Below are 22896 nucleotides of genomic sequence, written 5' to 3'. Positions count from 1 at the left end.
AGTCACACATATTTTTAAAGACAGTTGAGTTTAAATATGAAATATTCCTCATAATTTTATCAAATTATGGACTGATTTTCGGTCAAAGAATCTTTTGAAGAGTGTAACTTTGCAGTTTTCTTGGTCTCTTTTTTTTTCCGTACTGAAGGAATTTAATATGAATGACCGTTAAGATGTCAGAAGCATTGAGTTCTCAAATACACCAACTGATTTTCTAAATTACTTGATTCTTTTTCCAAACTACTGTTGTTGTTTTTTTTGCCTTGCTTCTAAATTCATATAATTCTAAAGATTCCAGTATTATAAATTATATTAACCCTTAGGGTTTTTCTTTTATGTTCGGTTTTAAAGTTGAAGAAAGTCCAGAAGGTACCATTTCTGTGAACCAAGTTAAGCAAGAACCCAAAGAACCAGCATTATCTATGGAAGCAAAAAAAAAATTGGACTGTAAGAAATTGTCTGCTACATAAATTATTGAAGCTTTTCAGAATTTACAACTCTGGTGACTTCTGATGTCATAAAAAAGAAGGTGAATATTATCAAAGCGCAGCATTGTGATAAGTGGACTGAAGACTGGTTTAATGAGCAGCTTTAATTTAAAACTGACATATTTGTTGCTAACTCCCTATTTTTACCTTAAGAGATATTTTATTCCTCTTATTTTGTATAATTCTTATGCTTTTTGATTATCTGATAAGGCCAGTATTTCAAAAGGTCATCTGAACATATCCACTTATCTAATTCATCCTCTGGAAATTAGATATTAATTTTGGTTCTTAAAAAAGAACAACAAAAAAGTATGTGAGTTTGTGTGTGTGTGTGTGGTGAATTTTTTTGAGTTCTGAAAGAGTTATTCCCTCTTTAAAGTTGTGAAGAAAATTTTTAAATTGGCAGACGGGAGAATATCTGAGGTCTGTCTCATTTGGAAAGAAAAACAACAGATTTTACATCATAACATGAAGCCCAACATTCACATCTGTGAAAACTATGTGGTTGCATTTTAGCTTCTTCCATTCTAATTTTTATACTTAAAACTACAAACCAGTAGTATACCAATGGTCATCTAGTAGAAATTTACAGTGTCTTGGTAAGTACTGAGAGTTTTAACTTGAATCAGATAAGCAAGAAAAATAAATGTTTTTTGCATGGATTTATACAGTATTGTAGTTAAAATACTACTTATGGGTTGAAAAATGTAGAAATTGAGAGAATTCAGAAAGAATAATAGAATTCCCTGGTGTTAACAGATAATTAGGGGAACTTTTTGATATCAGCAGAAGATTTTTCTTTTTTTTTTTTTCCCTATTTTGTATTGAAGATTCAGCTCTGGTTAGAAAAGAATTTAAGTTGTATTTATTTTTCTGTGCCAGAGTTCTTAATGAATTGATGGTATTAAAATTTATAGTATTTAAAGGTAAAGATTTATAGTTGAAAATTTAGTTCATATTTAAAACTTTAAAACAACTGGTGTGTTATATTTGCTTGTTAAATAAGCATATTTACTTCAAATACTGAACAAGTACTAATCAGTATATTCATTATAAGCTTCTCTTTTCCAGAAGGTTGGTAACCTAGAAATGTCAATTATAACTGTCAAGAAATCACCTAAAGGCTTTTTTTCCCTGTAGAGACCATGTGTGGGTTTATTTAAAAATAAGAATTTCAAATGGATATTAATGTTTAATATTCAAAGCATGCAGAATATAATATGAAATTCAGCCTTAATACTTTACATGAATATGAGTCTTTTTGTAAGTATATTTACTTCAAATACTGAATAAGTACTAATCAGTATATTCATTATAAGCTACTTGTTTCTATAAGGCTGGCGAACTGGAAATGTCAATTATAGCTGTCAAGAAATCAACCTAAAGCCTTTTTTCCCCCGGAGATCATTTGTGGGTATATTTAAATTTTTATTTAAAAGTAATAAGCATTTCCAATGGATATTAATGTTTAATATTCAAAGCATGCAGAATGTAAAATTTAACCTTAATACTTTATATAACTATGAGTCTTTTTGGCTTTTCTAAGTTCAATCTCCCATTCTTAATTCACTTTAATTGTTTCAGGTACACAACATGTATCTAAGTATAAAGTACTGTTATGTTAGAAGCAGATGGAATTATAAAATTCCTTGCTCTTTATATTTATACCCTATTTAACATAAAAGTTATTTATACCTATATTTAATGCAAAGTTAATATTCAGTTACATATATAATTTTTTAATAAGAATTGCTTTTATTTTTCCTAAGAATTGAAAATACTTGATGTCAGCATTTATAGAGGCAGGCTGCCAAATCTATGTTATGCTAAGTTAAACACAACTCTAGGGCTTCCCTGGTGGCGCAGTGGTTGAGAGTCCGCCTGCCGATGCAGGGGACACGGGTTCGTGCCCTGGTCCGGGAAGATCCCACATGCCGCGGGGCGGCTGGGCCCGTGAGCCATGGCCGCTGAGCCTGCGTGTCCGGAGCCTGTGCTCCGCAATGGGAGAGGCCACAACAGTGAGAGGCCCGCGTACAGCAAAAAAAACCCCCACAACTCTTAGTTACCTCAAGCCCAGTTTTCTCTTAGTCTGTGTGTACTTAAAGGGTATAAGTCCCAATTAATTTATAGTTTAGTGTTGCATTGTGGGTAATATTCATTTCATTTGTTATTTCTAGTTTTTATGGAAACTTTTTTCAAGGTTTTAAATAATCTTTACCTTTCATTAATGACGATAGTTTATTATAGTCTATTGAACTATATTCCTTTGGAGACATTCCTTTTTGATGTTGCTAAGGAGAAATGCTTGTTAAGATACAAACTCTAGTCAGTTACTTAGGAGGATGAGAGATGTCAGAGGATCCAGACTTTAGCACTTGGTCAAGAACAAAACATAGTTTAAAAACATTTCTCACTTAATTCTATGTGAATGTCTCTTCTGATACTTCTTTTACGAGGACAGAAAGTTGCAGTGAATCTTCCCCACAAACAAAAAGAAAAAAAAAAGAGCATGAAGGTTTAAATCCCTAATTGTATACTCTTTTGGTTTTTAGGTAGGAACTGGAACTATCAATATTTTCATGTAAGTATTTTAATGAGTAGCTCTTTAAAAATGGTTTCTAAATTAATTTTTAAAAATTAATTTGTCCTCCAAATGCATGTTCAGTCACAGTATATTGGTATTGTATTTTAAAGGTGCTTAGCATTGCTTTTTTAAAAGTATGTTTACGTTTTTTAAATATTCAGTTAATTTTAAAATGCACAGGGTATTAAATACAGCGCATAAAGTTTTCAGTATCTGTATTTGGCATTCTCCTAACAGCTCTGCAGCAAAGTTTGACATACGCTCTTTTGTGTCATGTATTACAAGGTGTAATATCTGTAGTAGAAAGTTGGATGTTCAAAACAAGCAGTTAGAATTCATAATTACAGCTGAGCTTGTTTCTTTATTGTAGTTATCATTATAACTAAGCCTCCAAGTGAACATTATATATACTACAGTGAATTATAGATAAACACAGACATGGTGGGTCCTTCCCTCAATATTGATTTTCTGTGTAGGCAGTTAACATACTTAAAAGAAAAAGCCTTTATGTCTTATACAAGGTAAATGTTTTCTAAAAGTCACAAAATGATAGAAAATAGTCTTGGTGATATGGTCCTGCATTAGAGTTTCTAATCTTGAGGCCTACCAGCTTGTGTTTCATCTTTATATCCTGTCAAAATACATACTTAATCATGTGAATATGAGAAAGATGCAGTTTAATTTTGTACCGGGTTTTTTAAAAGTTAAAAAATGTGTGTATATGTGTGTGTGTATATATATATATATATATATATATATAGTAACTTAATGTTTACTGTCCTTGTTATAATGTAATTTTTTTCATTAAAAAATACTGTTACTTTTTTCTTAAGCTTGTTAGTTTCCTTTTTATACTTTTCCTGAGCATAGTGGTAATTTTGTTCATCTTGAAGATGCTGAATAAACACATTAGTACCTGAGAATTTTGGCTAGAGATTTATGTTCAATTTGGAACCTGAATGTTTTTAAGCATAACTACCAGTAACTCCTGTTATCATTATGTTTGGGGATATATATGCATTCAGTGCTCTCAACTCAGCCAACTATCAACATTTTAAAACAATGTGTTTAATAGGGTGTAAGTAATTCTTTTTTCCCCCCATATTTTGGCATTATAACATCTTCAAGTACAGTTTTATATTTTTGGGGTAGTGACAGGAGTATGTGATTTAAAAAGTCACATACTTTTGAAAGTCACAAAATCATTAATTTTTTCCCTCTTTGCTTTTTATTTTCCTTTATTCCACTCTACCTATTTTTCAGGACCATAGAATATCTTACTCTCTCTCCAGAGGGGGACTGCATCGTCTCTTCCCCATCAACTGATTAGGCTTTAGACATCTTAAATAGTGTATTATTTTTATCTAAATATCTGTAATTCTACTCATTTAACATAATGGTAATGGCAAAGCCTAGTATACTTTTGCCACATACATGTTAGCTATGAATTCTGTTGTTGAATAATATAACATCCATTGCCGACTGAATTCTAAAAACTTAAGGAATTAACTCAGAATTTTAAAAAAATCACATTTGTTAATGAACCCCAAATTGATTTATGAGAAAAATAAACTGTATGATTAATATGGAAAACCTTTGAGAATGTGATATGGGTGTAAGAGTGCAGGGGCGATGTTGCTTAATGGTACAAACTTGCAACTAGTAGATACATAATTCCTGGAGATCTGATGTACTGCATGGTGATTATAGTCAACAATACTGTATTATAAACATCAAAGTTGCTCAGAGACTAGATCTTAATTGTTCTCATTACAAAAAAGAAATAATAATTATGTGACATGATAGAGGTCTTAGCTAAAGCTACAGTGGTAATCATATCGCAGTATATAAATTATCGAGTTAACACATTGTACACCTTAAATGTTATATGTCAATTATATCTCAATTATCAAAAGAATTCTAAAACCAGAGGAGAGAATGGGAGTTAGATACCAGCAGAGTTTTAATTTTTGAATATCTCTATTTAAGTATATAATTGACATAAAATAAACTGCACATATTTATAGTATACAACTTGGTAAGTTTTGATGTATGTATATGTCTATGAAACCATCACCACAGTCAAATAAGGAACATATCTATCACCCCCAGAAGATTCCTGGTGCCCCTTTGTAATCCATTCCCACTTCTTCCTGCCTCCACCCTTACCCCACCATCCCCAAACAACTACTGAATTGCTTTCTGTCACTAGAGGTCAATTTATTATGTCTACAATTTTATAAAAATGAAATTGTATAGTATGAGCCTTTTTAAAATCTGACTTTTGTCACTCAGCATAGTTATTCTGAGATTCGTCTATGTCACAAGATGTATGAATAGTTCATTCCTTTTTACTGTTGAGTAGTATTCCACTGTATGAATATACCATAATTTGTTTATCCATTCAGCTGTTGATGGGCATTGGGTTGTTTACATTTCTTGGCTATTACAAATAAAGCTGCTATGAACATTTGTGTAAATCTTTGTATGGACATATGCTTTCATTTCCCTTGGGTAAATATAGGAGTAGAATGGTTGGGTCATATGGTAGGTATAAATTTAACTTTTTAAGAAACTCTGAAATGATTTTCCAAAGTGATTGTACCATTTTACATTCCAATCAGCAGTGTATGAGAGTTCCAGGTGCTCTATATTAATAGGCAACCCTTGGTATGGACAGACTTTTATTTTTTTATTTTTTGCGGTACGCGGGCCTCTGACTGTTGTGGCCTCTCCCGTTGCGGAGCACAGGCTCTGGATGCGCAGGCCCATCGGCCATGGCTCACGGGCCCAGCCACTCCGCGGCATGTGGGATCTTCCCGGACCGGGGCACGAACCTGTGTTCTCTGCATTGGCAGGCGGACTCTCAACCACTGCGCCACCAGGGAAGCCCTGGACAGGCTTTTAAATTTTAGGCATTATAATAGGTGTGTAGTAGTAGCTCATTGTGGTTTTAATTTCCATTTCTCTAATAACCAGTATTGTTGAGCATCTTTTCATGTTTCATTTGCCATCTGTATTTCTTCTTTAAGTGTCTGTTTGAATCTTTCACCTATTTTTAAATTTAATTGTTGTTTTCTCATTATAGAGGTTTTAAAAGTATATTCTAGATACAAGTCCAGTATTAGAAATGTGATTTACAAATATTTTCACCTGATCTGTAGCTTATCTTTTCACTCTCATAACAGAATCTTTCAAAGGACAGAAGTTCTTAATTTTGATAACATCTAATTTATCTTTTTTTTCTTTAAGGATGATATTTTCATGTTGTATCAAAGAGATCTTTGCCTAGCCCAAGGTTTTCTTGTTTTCTTCTGCAAGTTTTATAACTTTAGGTTTACATTTAGATCCATGATCCATTTTGAATTAATTTTTGTATACGTAGGGCAAGGCATAGATTGACTGTTTTTGACATATGAATATCTGTTCCAGCATCATTTTTTGAAATAATTTATACTTTCTCCATTGAATTGAATTTATACCATTGATGAAAAATCCATTCATCACATATGTGTGGGTCAGTTTCTGGCCTCTGTTCTCGTCCATTGATCTGTCGTCTATCTCAGTGGTCTCAACTGGGGCAATTTTGCCTCCAGGGTACATTTGGCAAAGTTTAGAGACAATTTTAGTTGTCAGAACAGGGGAGATACCACTGGTTTCTGGTAGATAGAAGCCAGAAATGCTGCTCAGCATCGTAGAGTACATAGGACAGCTCCCACAATGAAAAATTATCTGGCCTAAAATGTGAGTAGTACTGGGATTGAACAACTCTGTTCTATCTTGATACTGAATATCACACTGTCTTGGTTACTGTAGCTTTTTACACTGTCTTGGTTACTGTAGCTTTTTAATAAGTCTTGAAGTCAGGTAGTGTAAGTCCTTGAATCTTATTCTTCTTTTTCAACTTTGTTTTGGCTATTCTAAAGTCCTTTGTTTTTCATGTGAATTTTAGAATCACCTTGTCAATTTCTTAAAAAACAAAAAGCCTGATGGAATTATGTAGAATATATAGATCAATTTGGGGGTAATTGAAATTTTAATATTGACTCTAATTTTTCTCTGCAATGTATTAGAGTTTTCAGTGTAGAAGTCTCATGTCTTTTGTCAGATTTATCACTAAGATGTTATAAATAGTATTATTTTTAATTTCAACATCTGATTTTTGCATTAGTATATAGAAATACAGTCAATTTTTTATATGGACCTTATATGTTGCAACCTTACTAAACTCATATATTAGTTCTAATAGCTCTTTGGTAGATTCTATCAGATTTTCTACATAGACAGTCATGCTGTTTTATATCTTCCTTTCCAAGCTGGATGCCTTTTATTTCTTTTTCTTAACTATTACACTGGCTAGAACCTAAAGTACAATTTTAATTGGAAGTGACTAGAGTGGACATCCTTGCTTTGTTTCTGATCTTTCACCTTTAAGCGTGATGTTAACCATAATTTTTGCATAAGTCCTTTATCAAATTGAGTGAGATTCCTTATGTTCTTAGCTTGCTGAGAGTTTTTATTAAGAACGGATATTTGATTTTATCGAGTGCTTTTTCTGGATATATTGAGATGGTTATTTGGTTTTCCTTTTTTAGGTTTCTCAATATGGTGAGAGACTTTGAATTTCAAAGGGCAAAACAGCCTTGCATCCTTGCATTCCCGGAATAGATTGTACTCATTCATCAGGATGCCTTATCCTGTTCTATATATTGTTGGGTTTCAGTTACATTTAATGTTATTATTGATATGGTTGGGTTTAAGTCTTCCATCTTGCTATTTGTTTCCTATTTGTCCCATCTATACTTTGTTCCTTTTTTCTTTTTTTTATGCCTTCTTTTGGTGCAATTGAACTTTTTATGATTCAGTTTTACCTCTTTTATTGACTTATTAGCAGTAACTCATTATTTGAATGATTGCTTTAGTGCTTATACTGTACATCTTAAACTATCACCGTGTAACTTCAAGTACTATTCCACCATTTCACATAAGTGTAAGACTCTTAAAATAGTATACTTCCATTTTTTCCCTTCTCACCTTTGTGCTATTGTTGTCATACATTTATTTCCATATACCTTATCAACCCCACAGTATACTGTTATCATTTACACCTTAAATAATCAGTTATCTTATAAAGAGATTTAAATAATTAAAAATCTTTATATTTACCCACATAATTATTATTTTCATTGTTTTTCATTCCCTTGTGTAGATCCATATTTCCATCTGGAGTCATTTTTCCTTTTACTTCCTTTAACATTCCTTTAAATGGAACTTCCTTTAACATTTTTTTCTGGTAGATCCGTTGCTTATGAATTTTTCAGACTTATCAGTCTGAAAAAGTCTTTATTTTGCCTTCATTTTTGAATGATATTTTCCCTGGATAAAGAATTCCAAGTTAATAGTTTTTTCCTTTATTTTACAATTGCTGCTCCACTGTGTTTCCAATGAGAAATCTGCTATCATTTTAATCTTTGTTCTTTAATATGTGTCTTTCTTTTCTTTGGCTGATTTTAATATTTTCTTTTTATCACTGTTTTTCAGCAACTTCATTATGATATTCCTTGATGTAGTTTTCTTTACATTTCTTTCTTTTTTTTTTTTTAAGATGTTGGGGGTAGGAGTTTATTAATTTATTTTTGCTGTGTTGGGTCTTCGTTTCTGTGCAAGGGCTTTCTCTAGTTGTGGCAAGCGGGGGCCACTCTTCATCGTGGTGCGTGGGCCTCTCACTATCGCGGCCTCTCTTGTTGCGGAGCACAGGCTCCAGACGCGCAGGCTCAGTAGTTGTGGCTCACGGGCCTAGTTGCTCTGTGGCATGTCGGAATCCTCCCAGACCGGGGCTTGAACCCATGTCCCCTGCATTAGCAGGCAGATTCTCAACCACTGCGCCACCAGGGAAGCCCCTACATTTCTTGTATTTAGGTTTCTTGATCTTCTTGGATCTATAGTTTTAATCAAATTGGGAAATTATTCAACCATTTTTTTCCTTAAAAAACTTTGTCTTCCTTTATTATACTCTATCAGGGATTCCAAATATATATATATTGGATTCCAAATATATATATATTCCAAATATATATATATATACACATATATATATGTCAGCTTGATGTTATCCCATATCTCATTTTAATTTTTTTCATTCTTTTTTTCTATCTGTGTTGTATATTTCATTTTGCTCTGTCTTCAAATTCACTGATCTTCTGAAATGTCTAATCTGTTTGTTAATGCCAAATTATTAATTGAGTTATTGGCTGATTTTTAATAAAACTTGGTAATTAATGACCCAGTGTATTTCTCAACAAAGACATTGTAGTTTGCTTGTTTTTTTAATTTTTATTTTATATTGGAGTATGATTGATTTACAATGTTGTATTAGTTTCAGGTATATAGCAAAGTGATTTAGTTATACATATATCTATTCTTTCAAAGATTCTGTTTCCTATATAGGTTGTTACAGAGTACTGAGTGCTAATTGAGTGCTATACAATAGGTTCTTGTTGATTATTTTATATATTGTAGTGTGTATATGTTAATCTCAACTTCCTAATTTATCCCCCCCGCCACCTTTCCCCTTTGGTAACCATAAGTTTGTTTTCTAAGTCTGTGAGTTTGTTTCTGTTTTGTAAATAAGTTCATTTCTATCATTTTTTTAGATTCAATTTAAATTCGTTTTTTAGATTCTCTGTGTGACTTACTTCACTTAGTATGATAATCTCTAGATCCATCCATGTTGCTGCAAATGACATTATTTCATTCTTTTTTTATGGCTGAGTAAGTTCCATTGTATATATGTACCACATCTTCTTTATCCATTTATCTGTAGATGGACATTTAGGTTACTTTCGTGCCTTAGCTATTGTAAATAGTGCTGCAAAGAACATTGGGGTTTGTGTATCTTTTTGAATTACGGTTTTCTCCAGATATATGCCCAGGAGTGGGATTGCTGGATCATATGGTAGCTCTATTTTTAGTTTCTTAAGGAACCTCCATACTGTTCTCCATAGTGTCTGTACTGATTTACATTCCCACCAACAGTGTAGGAGGATTCCTTTTTCTCCACACCCTCTCCAGCATTTTTTGTTTATAGACTTTTTGATGATGGCCATTCTGACTGGTGTGAGGATGTACTCACACCTCTCGTTGTAGTTTTGATATGCATTTTTCTAATAATTAGTGATGTTGAGCATCTTTTCATGTGCCTCTTGGCCATCTGTATGTCTTCTATGGAGAAATGTCTATTTAGACCTTCTGCCCATTTTTTTTTTTGTGTGTGGTATGCGGGCCTCTCACTGTTGTGGCCTCTCCCGTTGCAGAGCACAGGCTCTGGATGCGCACGCTCAGCGGCCATGGCTCATGGGCCCAGCCGCTCCACTGCATATGGGATCTTCCCGGCCCGGGGCACGAACCCGTGTCCCCTGCATCGGCAGGTGGACTCTCAACCACTGTGCCACCAGGGAAGCCCCCTTCTGCCAATTTTTTGATTGGGTTGTTATGTTTTTTTAGTATTGAGCTGCATGAGCTGTTTGTATATTTTGGAGATTAATCCCTTGTCAGTTGCATTGTTTGCAACTATTTTCTCCCATTCTTTTTGTTGTCTTTTTGTTTTGTTTATGGTTTCCTTTGTTGTGCAAAAGCTTTTAAGTTTAATTAGGTGACATTTATTAGTTTCTGTTTTATTTTCATTACTCTAGGAGATGAGTCCAAAAAGATATTGCTGCAATTTATGTCAAAGGATGTTCTGCCAGTGTTTTCCTCTAAGAGTTTTATAGTATCCAGTCTTACCTTTACATCTTTAGTCCATTTTGAATTGATTTTATGGTGTTAGAGAATGTTCTAATTTCATTCTTTTACATGTAGCTGTCCAGTTTTCTCAGCATCAGTTATTGAAGAGACTGTCTTTTCTCTATTGTATATTCTTGCCTCCTTTGTTGTAGATTAATTGACCATATGTGCGTAGGTTTATTTCTGGGCTTTCTATCCTGTTCCATTGATCTCTAAGTCTGTTTTTGTGCCAGTACCATACTGTTTTGATTACTGTAGATTTATAGTATAGCCTGAAGTCAGGGAACCTGATTCCTCTAGCTCCGTTTTTCTTTCTCAAGATTACTTTGGCTGTTTGGGGTCTTTTGTGTTTCCATACAAATTTTAAGACTTTCGTTCTCTGCAAAAAATGCCTTTGGTAGTTTGATAAAAATTGCACTGAATCTGTATATTACTTTGTGTAGCATAGTCATTTTGACAATACTGATTCTTTTAAGCCAAGAACATGCTATATCTTTCCATCTGTTTATGTCATCTTCAATTTCTTTCATCAGCATCTTATAGTTTTTGGAGTACAGGTCTTTTGCCTTCTTAGGTAGGTTCATCCCTAGGTATTTTATTCTTTTTGATGTGATGGAAATGGGATTGCTTCCTTAATTTCTCTTTCTGATCTTTCATTGTTAGTGTATAGAAATGCAAGAGATTTCTGTGTATTTATTTTGTATCCTGCAACTCTACCGAATTCATCGATGAGCTCTACTAGTTTTCTGGTGGCATCCTTAGGATTTTCTATGTATAGTATCATGTCATCTGCAACAGTGACAGTTTTACTTCTTCTTTTCCAATTTGGATTCCTTTTTATTTCTTTGTCTTCTCTGATTGCCGTGGCTAGGACTTTCAAAACTATGTTGAATAAAAGTGGCGAGAGTGGATATCCTTGTCTTATTCCTGATCTTGGGGGAAACGCTTTCAGCTTTTCACCATTGAGTATAATGTTAGCTGTGGGTTTGTCATATATGACCTTTATTATGTTGAGGTAGGTTCCCTCTATACCCACTTTCTGGAGAGTTTTTATCATAAATGGGTGTTGAATTTGTCAAAAGGTTTTTCTGAATCTATCAAAATGATCATATGGTTTTTATTCTTGAGTTTTGTTAAGGTGGTGTATCACACTGACCGATTTGTGGATATTGAAAAATCCTTGCGTTCCTGGGATAAATCCCTCTTGATCATGGTGTATGATCCTTTTAACGTATTGTTGGATTCAGTATGCCAGTATTTTTTTAAGGATTTTTGCGTCTGTGTTCTTCAGTGATATTGGCCTGTAATTTTCTTTTTTTGTGGTATCTTTGTCTGGTTTTGGTATCAGGGTGATGGTGGCTTCATGGAATGGGTTTGGGAGTGTTCCTTCCCCTGCAAGTTTTTGGAATAGTTTCAGAAGGATAGGTGTTAACTCTTCTCTGAATGTTTGATAGAATTTCCCTGTGAAGCCATCTGATCCTGGCCTTTTGTTTGTGGGGAGTGTTTTAATCAGTTTCAAGTTCAGTACTTGTGATTTGTCTGTTAATATTTTCTATTTCTTCCTAGTTCAGTTTTGGGAGATTGTACCTTTCTAATAAGAATTTGTGCATTTCTTCTAGGTAGTACATTTTATTGGCATATAGCTGCTTTTAGTAGTCTCTTATGATCCTTTGTATTTCTGTGGTGTCCGTTGTAATTGCTCCTTTTTCATTTCTAATTTTATTGATCTCAGCCCTCTCCTTCTTTTCTTGATGAGTCTGGCTAAAGGTTTATCAATTTTGTTTATCTTTTCAAAGAAACAGTTTTCAGTTTCATCAGTCTTTTCTGTTGTTTTCTTCATCTTTATTTTATTTATTTATGCTCTGGTCTTTTTTTTTTTTTTTTTTGCAGTACGCGGGCCTCTCACTGTTGTGGCCTCTCCCGTTGCGGAGCATAGGCTCCAGACGTGCAGGCCCATCGGCCATGGCTCACAGGCCTAGCTGCTCCGCGGCATGTGGGATCTTCCCAGACCGGGGCACGAACCCGTGTCCCCTGCATTGGCAGGCGGACTCTCAACCACTGCGCCACCAGGGAAGCCCCTATACTCTGGTCTTTATGATTTCTTTCCTTTTGATAACTTTGGGTTTTGTTTGTTCTTCTTTCTCTAATTGTTTGAGGTGTAAGGTTAGGTTGTTTATTTGGGATTTTTCTTATTTCCTGAGGTAAGATTGTATTGCCAGAAATTTTCTCTCTTAGAAATGCTTTTGCTGCATCCCGTAAGTTTTAGAACATCATGTTTTCATCTTCATTTGTCTCTAGGTATTTTTTGATTTCCTCTTTGATTTCTTCAGTATCTGTTGGTTGTTTAATAGCATACTGTGTTTGTGTTTTTTTACATTTCTTTTCTTATAGTTGATATCTAATGTCATAGCATTGTAGTGGAAAAGATGCTTGATATCATTTTAATTTCCTTAAATTTATTGAGGCTTGCTTTATGGCCCAGCCTGTGAACTACCCTGTAGAATATTCCATATGCACTTGAAAAGAATGTGTATTTTGCTGCTTTCAGATGGAATGCTCTATATATATCAATTAAGTCCATCAGATCTAATGTGTTATTTATGACCTGTGTTTCCTTGTTGATTTTCAGTCTGGATGATCTGTCCATTGATGTTAAGTGGTGTTTTTAAGTCCCTCACTATTATTATGTTACTGTTGATATCTCCTTTTCAGGATGTTAGCATTGCCTTATATATTGAGGTGCTCCTATGTTGGGAGAATATATATTTACAGTTGTTATATCTTTTTCTTGGATTGATCCCTTGATCATTATGTGGTGTCCTTCTTTGTCTCTTGTAACAGTCTTTATTTTAAAGTCTATTTTGTCTGATATGAGTATTGCTACTTCAGCTTTCTTTTGCTTTCCATTTGCGTGGAATACATTTTTCCATCCCCTCATTTTCAGTCTGTATGTGTCTTTAGATCTGAAGTGGGTCTCTTGTAGACAGCATATATATGGGTTTTGTTTTTGTAGCCATTCATCCAGTGTGTGTCTTTTGATTAGAGCACTTAATCCATTTACATTTAAGGTAATTACCAATATATATGTTCTTGTTGCCATTTTGTTAATTGCTTAGGATTTGTTTTTGTAGGTCTTTTTCTTCCTTTCCTCTTTTATTCTCTTCTCTTGTGATTTGATGACTATATTTAGTGTTGTGTTTGTATTTCTCTTTCTTTTTTGTGTGTATATCCATTGTAGATTTTTGGTTTGCAGTTACCATGAGGTTTTGATATAGCAAATCAATATGTAACATATATTTTATATATATATATATATACACACACACACACACACACAAGATTGTTTTAAGTTGCTGGTCTCTTAATTTCAAATGCATTTCCAATATCCTGCATTTGTACTCCCCTGTTTTTATGATTGCTTGTTTTGATATCATATTTGTGTGTGGATGATCTCCTACCTTTACTGTGTGTTTGCCTTTACTGGTGAGCTTTCCCATTCATAATTTTCTTGTTTCTAGTTGTGGCCTTTTCCACCCAGAGAAGTTCCTTTAGCATTTGTTATAAAGCTGGTTTGGTGGTGCTGAATTCTCTTAGCTTTTGCTTGTTTGTAAAGGTTTTAATTTCTCCATCAAATCTGAATGAGAGCCTTGCCGGCAAGAGTATTCTTGGTTGTAGGTTTCTCCGTTTCAGCACTTTAATATTGTGCCACTCCCCTCCGGGCTGCAAAGTTTCTGCTGAAAAATCAGCTAATAACCTTATGGGGATTCCCTGGTATTTGTTGCTTTTCCCTGTTGCTTTTAGTATTTTCTCTTTGCCTTTAATTTTTGTCAATTTGGTTACTGTGTGTCTTGGTGTGTTCCTCCTTGGTTGTATCCTATATGGGACTCTCTGTGCTTCCTGGACTTGGGTGACTATTCCTTTCCCATGTTAGGGTAGTTTTCAGCTATTATCTCCTCAAATATTTTCTCAGGCTCATTCTTTCTCTCTCATCCTTCTGGGACCCCTATAATGGGAATGTAGGTTTGCTTAACATTGTCCCAGAGGTCTCTTAAACTGTCCTCATTTCTTTTTATTCTTTTTTCTTTTTTCTCTTCTGTGGCAGTGAATTCCACCATTCTGTCTTCCAGCTCACTTATCCATTTTTCTGCCTCATTTATTCTGCTGTTGAGTCCTTCTAGTGTATTTTTCATTTCAGTTATTTTATTTGTTCAACTTTGTTCTTTAAGTCTTTTAGCTCTTTGTTAAACATTTCTTGTATCCTCTTGGTCTGTGCCTCTGTTCTTTTTCCGAGATCTTGGATCATCTTTATTATCATTACTCTGAATTCTTTTTCAGGTAGATGGCCTGTTTTTACTTAGTTACTCTTCTGGGGTTTTATTTTGTTCCTTCATCTGAAACATCCTCCTGTGCTCTCATTTTGTCTAATTTTCTGTGTTTGCATTCCCACAGGCTGCAGGATTGTAGTTCCTCTTGCTTCTGGTATCTGCCCCTTGGTGGGTGAGGCTGGTCCAAGAGGCTTGTGCAGGCTTCCTGGTGGGAGGGACTGGTGCCTGCCCACAGGTGGGTGGAGCTGAGTCTTGTCCCTCTAGTGGGCAGGGCTGTGTCAAGGGGTGTGTTTAGAGGCAACTATGGACTCAGGAAGACTTTAAGTAGCCTGTCTGCTAATGGGTGGGGCTGTGTTCCCACCCTCTTGGTTGTTTGGCCTGAGGTGTCCCAGCACTAGAGCCTAAGGAAGTCTTATTGTGGCTTCTTCTTTGTCTTTGGAAGTAGAAGGTTTTTTTTGGTAGGTTCCAGTCCTTTTTTGTTAATGGTTCTTCAGCAGTTAGTTGTGATTTTGGTGTTTTCGTGAGAGGGGGTGAGCTCAGGTCCTTCTACTCCACCATCTTGTCCAGAGATCTCTCTATTTTTCATATTTAAAAATATAACATGGGAATTTTTTGTATCTTCCATGTCTCTATTTGATATTTTGCATCTTTCCTCTAGGTTAATATATGGAATGAAGCTACAGAACTATTTTAATATCTTTGTAAACTAATTCTTTTTTTTTTTTTTTTTGAAGCAGTTTCAATTGACTGATTTTTCTTCTCATTATTTTTATATATTTTCCTGCTTCTTTGCATTCCTGGTAACTTTTTTTTTTTTTTGCGGTACACGGGCCTCTCACTGTTGTGGCCTCTCCTGTTGCGGAGCACAGGCTCCGGACATGCAGGCTCAGCAGCCATGGCTCACGGGCCCAGTCGCTCTGTGGCATGTGGGATCCTCCCAGACTGGGGCACGAACCCTCGTGCCCTGCATCGGCAGGTGTACTCTCAACCACTGCGCCACCAGGGAAGCCCTATCTCTGGGCTTTCTATCCAGTTCCATTGATCTATATTTCTGTTTTTGTGCCAGTGCCATACTGTCTTGATTACTGTAACTTTGTAGTATAGTCTGAAGTCAGGGAGTCTGATTCCTCTAGCTTCGTTTTTCTTTCTCACGATTGCTTTGGCTATTCAGGGTCTTTTGTGTTTCCATACAAACGTGAAATTTTTTGTTCTAGTTCTGTGAAAAATGCTGTTGGTAGTTTGATAGGGATTGTATTGAATTTGTAGATTGCTTTGGGTAGTATAGTCATTTTCACAAATCTGTGTAGCTCTCTCTTCTCCAGTACTTGATCCTACAAACTCTGGCTGCTTTGGTCTTCCTTAATATCAGATTCCATCTCCTCTACCCAGAGAGGCTCGGCCTACGTTACATATCCAGGTGCTGCAGCCTGAAAACTCTCTTCAGGTGGTAATCTGGGGTAACATAAGCTTCAACTCATTTGTTTTCCATCTCTCAGGGATCTCTGTCCTCTGTTGCATGATTTCCAATGTTTTGAGAATCATTGTTTCATATATTTTATCCAGTTTTATTTTTAATTAATATATTTATTTATTTTTAATTTTTGCTGTTTTGGGTCTTTGTTGCACGGAGGATTTCTCTAGTTGCAGTGAGTGGGGGCTACTCCTGTTGTGGTGCGGGGGCTTCTCATTGTGGTTGCTTCTCTTGTTGTGGAGCATGGGCTGTAGGTGTGCAGGCTTCAGTAGTTGTGGCATGCAGGCTCAGTAGATGTGGCTTGCGGGCTCTAGAGTGTAGGCTCAGTAGTTGTGTGGCACACGGGCTTAGTTGCGCCGCAGCATGTGGGATATTCCTGGACCAGGGCTCGAACCCCTGTCCCCTGCATTGGCAGGCGGATTCCTAACCACTGCACCACCAGGGAAGTTATCCAGTTTTGTAGTTGTTTCAAGCAGGAGGGTAAATCTGGTTACTTTTTTTCCATTTTGAGTGGATGTGGAAGTTCTCTAGGCAGTTCCAACATAATGTCACATTTGGGTTTCTGCAGGAGCAGTAAAGTTGGAAGATGAAGTAGGAGATTGTAAGAGAAGTGCAAGGATAGGTTATGAGACAGAAAAGGGTATCACAAATTGGGTGAGACGACATGTATGTTATTGTGGGACTTAGGGTATATTATTGGTCTAAAGTAAATCCCAAGAACAGCCTGTTTGTGTAGCAACACCTTTGATGGTATAGTTTCCAGTCCCCACTGTCATGGCTCCTCCAGTCATAATGACTCTCAACCTTGTGTGTACCATCACTGACAGAGTTAGGTGCCATGTAGGATACCAAAATGAATGACTTAAAAGTTTGCCTCAAAGGAACTAAATGTCTATTACATGAGATATTTAACTTTATACAGTATAGAAAATGGTAAAATTGATAATAGGAATATAGATAAAATTATATAAGAATTCCGAGGAAGAAGACATTACTTACAAGGAACAGAACTGACATTTTAATGAGCACTGGACATTGGACTTAGTGCTTTATATTTTTTGGTTAAAGCACTTGGCATTTTGCCTGGCATAAAGTAAGTGTTTTTTTATTATTATACCTTGGACTTCTGGTTAGGAGCATACGCTAGGGTTTGAATCCTACTTCCTCTTTATTAGCTGGACAGATTACTGAGACTTTCAGTTTTTCTTTTTTTTTTTTCGGTACATGGGTCTCTCAGTGTTGTGGCCTCTCCCATTGAGGAGCACAGGCTCCGGACGCGCAGGCTCAGCAGCCATGGCTCACGGACCTAGCCGCTCCACGGCGTGTGGGATCTTCCCGGACCAGGGCACGAATCCGTGCCCCCTGCATTGGCAGGTGGACTCTCAACCACTGTGCCACCAGGGAAGCCCAGTTTTTCATTTTTTTAATCTGAGGGTATATTAGTAGTAGCTACCTAACTGAATTGTTATGAGGATTTAGTGAGTTAACCCATGTTAAGATCTTAAAGACAATCTGATATGTGCTTCTGAATATATGTTAATTTTTATAATTAATTTTATTAATAATGAGCTTTAAAATCCTGAAACATAAGCATTATCCTTAACTTTCAAGATGGTGTATCTGTTAGGGAGCATCTTTTTTGTTTGTTTGTTTGTTTAATTAATGAATTTTTGGCTGTGTTGGGTCTTCATTGCTGCGTGTGGGCTTTCTCTGGTTCCAGTGAGCGGGGGCTACGCTTCGTTGCAATGCGTGGGCTTCTCATTGCAGTGGCTTCTATTGTTGTGGAGCACGGGCTCTAGATGCGTGGGCTTCAGTAGTTGCGGCACGCGGGCTCAGTAGTTGTGGCTCGCGGGCTGTAGAGCGCAGGCTTAGTAGTTGTGGTGCACGGGCTTAGTTGCTCCACGGCATGTGGGATGCCCTCAGACCAGGGATCGAATCCGTGTCCTTTGCACTGGCAGGCAGATTCTTAACCACTGCACCACCAGGGAAGTCCTGTTAGGGAGCACCTTTAACTGGTCACAATAGAGACATGATTATGTTGGCTTAACCAAATAAAGAGTTTTTCTTTTTTTCTGTGAAACTAAGTCCAAAGGCAGTCTTCCAGACTGGCCAGAGGTGGTTGCTCCACCTCCAGCATTGATCAGAGACCAGGCAGGAAGAATAGAATAGGCAAAAGGTCTGAGCTAGATGAGTAAGCCAAAGGTCTTTCTCAGAAGATCCAACAGTAACTTCTACTTTTAACTTACTGTTTAGAACTGTTGTATAATCACCCTAGTTACAAGGATGCTAGGAAATGTATCTCTTTTTATTTTTCTTTTACTGTAGCTCTTTTTAAAGGGTACATTACCACCCCAAGAAAGATTGTGTTTTAATAAGAGAGAAAGAATTCATTGAATATCAATTAGGCCACTAATGGTGTCTCCCACAAATGTGAGAGCTGAAATTCAGAAATTCTGTAACTTGCCTGAGGTTGTTACATAAACTATTAAGTGATAAAGCTCATATTGTTAACAAAGTCTGACCAATACCACTCCACGTTACTTTTGCTACACAGTCCAGAAAAGCAAGTGATCTTTTCATGGTAGGTTCTTTAGGTTGAATCTTTCATGAGAGGATATGGACATGAGATTAAACTGCAGATATATGAAATTCAAGGAGCAAGTATGCACATTTGGGGGTGCTAGTAAGTTCATTTTGGTGAGAACTTTAGGATCCAGGGAAGGAAAAAAGCTGGGAAAAGATTAAAAAGATAAGACAGGTTAAATGGTAATAATTCTACAGGGCCAGGCTGAGAATTTTACATTTTGCTTAGCGTGTGTTTAAAAGTCTTATTTAAATGATATATTAAAGTAGCCTGTTGAATCAAAAAGCTTTCCTAAAGTCTGGATGAAAAAAATTAAGCTTCACAGATTTCTGAAAATAGATATGGTGATCAAATGCAGATGGTAAGATAATTTACTGGTTACCATAGTAAAATTGTATAACAATTTTCTGGCTGTGACTATTGCATCTGTAATTGCTTTTAGAAACTCTTGTGTTTTTTACATTTCTGTTGTATAAGAACCCTCTAAAATCTTAAAGATGGACGTTCAGCAAAACACGTTTCCTGCCTTTTGGAGCTTACTTTCCAGTAGGGGGCGATAGACAATAAATAATAAATATAATAAGTAAGTATATATAAACATATTAAGTGTATTGTATGTACTTATATGTATATTGTACTTATATGTGTATTATGTACTTATTATATGTATTATTATGTGTATGAAGTACTTATGTGTTAGGTTGATAAATAATACGGAATGAAAATTGAACAGAGAAAGGGAAATATAGGATTCAGTGTGGAGAGAATTTCCGTTTTAAATAGGGCAATCTGAGTGGCCTCATTAAGAAGGTATATGTAAGCAAATTAGAGAGTAGGAGAGTTAGTCATGCAAATACATGAAGAGTAGTGCAGTAAGAGAGAACTGCAAGAATGGGACGTGCTTGCTCTGTCTGAAGAAGCATGGGTACCTCTTACATGGATGGATGACAAGACAGACTACATGGGTAAAGATGCTAGTAGGTGGGTACAAGTGAGAATCTGGAAATTATCTTCTGATTAATTCAGTTTTCTCAGTGAAATAAGAAGCAAGGGCCTTAGGGGAGTGTGGAGATTGGTGTGGGGGGGAAGTGTGTTAGGGAGTTGAGAAAAGCTAGTAGGAGAGTAATTAGACTAGGCAAGAATATTATTAATAGCCCTACTTGATTAAGGATTCATCTGAGGTTATGTTCATAATAACCTCAGCATGTTTGTGTGTTTTTCTCCACTCCTGGGCAACAGTGACTGAGTATTTATTGAGAACCAGACACTGTGTTACCTGCTGGCTGTAAGAAAGATTAACAAAACCTAATCTTAGTCCTACAGGGACTCACAGTGTAGTGGCAGACAGTTAATACAATCAGTGAATTGTAAAGTGGTGCGATAAGTATTGATACTATCAATTGTAAAAAAAGAAAAACCATTTTAAATCAAAGAATTTCCAGGTGGGTGAACAATTCAGGTTGTGTAGGGACTAGCAGATTAGCCTAGAAAGGCAGAAGACTGTGAAATACTTCTAAACTCTCACCTCCCTTTGTCCAATCAAAAAATACTATGTAAAACCTTTGTCTAATCCCGCTCAGATCCTCTGCTTTGAAACGCATCTTAAACCAGATCCGCAAAACTCATAAATATTGTACCTCTGACTTCCCTGTGAGACACTGCTAAGACTATCAAGACAGTATTCTCCCTTACTGCAGTAAGCAAAAAACTCAGTTTTGCTTTATCAACAGGTTATTTTGGAGGTATTTTAAAGGAGCCAATATTTGACTGTCTTGGAGGTCTCATCAAAATCTGGTCAACTTGGAAACAGCATGTTTTACTGAGGCCCTTTGAGCCTCCTGCACAGGGTCTGTCCAATGACAACGGTGAGGTAAGTTCATATTGGGTTTGAGTTCTGTTTTCTTATTTTTTTTTAATCAGACACTCCAAATGCAAATGCTAAGTTTAGTTTGTTTAGTTTGAGAGTAATATCTAGGAATTAGAAACTCTTTTAAAAAATCCATTGATTGATCAGTTTGAAAAACTCTTATTTTGGGTAGAAATCTGCATTATTACTAACAATACTACTGTTTGTCCTCATCATTTCTTCATTGTGCGTCTATAAGAGGAAGTTCATAGGGATGAAGATGGGAGTAAGTTTTGTATGTTCAGAAGGTTTCTCTTCAGACTGGAATCCTTTGGAAAAACTGTCTCAAGGTCATTTATGAAAATCTTATCAGAACTTTACTTACTCTTGTTTTATTTTGTCCATTGGAAGTCTAGTTCTCTTTGTAGGGGAGGGTCCCCAAGATACAAGGTGCACAAGATTTGACTTACTGTTGCTAGACTCATAGGTTTATCTTTAGTTCTGTACCCACTCTGGGCTGAACTCCTGCATCTTGTCTGTATTTATACTAGGATCAGAATGTGTCATCTTAACTTTCTAATGATATTTGGAATTACAGTGGTTACTTTGGGGAACTTTTGTTATGAACAAAATTGTTCCTTTTGGGAGGCACTTTGAACCAAAAAAAGAAGAAATATCCCAAACATACAATTGTCTACATTTTAAGGCAAGGGGAAACTTCCAAAATATCTTCAAGGGATTATGAAATTGCCTCTTTAAAAGATTCCTTGGCAAAGACAAGGAGAAAATGTGAAAAAATTAAAACCATCTTTTCCGGATCCCTTCAAATCACAATTTGAATGTAATGTCCTTTATTCTATTTTCCTCATCCTGTGTTCCTCCATTTCCTTCTCTTCTGTCTCACCTTCGACTTTTTCTTCTTCCCTTCAGAACAGCTCAGGAGGAGATGGTCTTCTTTATTGAAAAGAGAAAGATTACTTTGTTTAATATGAGACCCCCCTCCCTCTCATTTCTATACTTTAAGTATCAATAACTACTAGCTTTTTAATCATACAAATCAAATTGTCAAGGGACCTGAATTAATGTTTAAATCAATTATAATGACCCTTTCCCTCTCTTTTCTCTTTCTCTCCTCTCTCTCCCTCTCTCTCTCTCTCGCTCCCTCTCTCTCTCCTTCTCTCCCTCCCTCCCTCTCCCCGTGCACATATGTCAAAATAATTTTCCTGAATCGGTTTTCCCTTCTCCTTAATTAAGGAAAGATAATTAGTCTTTTACAATAATAATTTTGTATTTGACTAAAGCTGGCTCCCTCTCATTTTTTCTGTCTGTCCCTCTTTTCCTTTTCCTTCCGTAGGGAAACATTAAAGATTAGTTGATGAAAACAATTATTCTGTCATTATGTGCTCACTCTAGGAATGTCTAATGAAGAATTTCTAAAATGGAAAGAAAAATAATGAAACTTTTTGTTTCTTTTCTTTAAAATTGCTTTTAAGAGATATTTCTGGTTAAAACTATAAGGAAAGAAAAAAGAGGTCTTGGTTCCAAGATGAAGGGCTTTGAAACACGATTTAAAGATTTTTTGTAATTTTATTTATGAATATGAAGTTTATATATTATATAGAAAATTTTAATAGAATATTCCTGATAAATAGTTGAATCATTGGACAAATTAGAGTGAATTAATTGTACTGATTTGAAGGACTGAAAAACATTTATCTATTTCCTGACTTTAATATGTGAAATTACTGCCAACACAGTATTCTAGGTTATACAAGAAGATTGAACATCTCATAATTTAAACTTTCTGTATTTTTGC

General features: G+C 35.7%; 2 protein-coding genes across 8 annotated transcripts in view; both read left to right on the top strand.

The window, feature by feature from the left end:
* CARF (calcium responsive transcription factor) overlaps window positions 1-529 on the top strand; it is a 55915-nt gene extending 55386 nt beyond the window's left edge. For all 6 annotated transcript variants that reach the window (XM_022567450.3, XM_022567454.3, XM_089915932.1 and 3 more), the window contains one exon: window positions 352-529. In XM_022567450.3, coding sequence (XP_022423158.1) covers window positions 352-470 — 119 coding nt within the window. In that variant the 3' untranslated portion in view covers window positions 471-529. The remainder of the gene's footprint in view (window positions 1-351) is intronic.
* Window positions 530-3995: 3466 nt separating this feature from the next.
* The window catches only part of NBEAL1 (neurobeachin like 1), a 228732-nt gene continuing 209831 nt past the window's right edge, over window positions 3996-22896 (top strand). For both annotated transcript variants that reach the window (XM_089915931.1, XM_089915930.1), the window contains exon 1: window positions 3996-21104. The gene's annotated coding sequence lies outside the window, so the exon portion shown is untranslated. The remainder of the gene's footprint in view (window positions 21105-22896) is intronic.

The sequence above is a fragment of the Delphinapterus leucas genome, chromosome 8 (genome assembly GCF_059928025.1).
Source record: "Delphinapterus leucas isolate spDelLeu-1000000601 "Yukka" chromosome 8, BTC_Dleu_Yukka2, whole genome shotgun sequence".
Taxonomy (NCBI): Eukaryota; Metazoa; Chordata; class Mammalia; order Artiodactyla; family Monodontidae; genus Delphinapterus; species Delphinapterus leucas.
Note: the sequence above shows the minus strand (reverse complement) of the source record. Positions and strands in the feature narration are given on the sequence as shown.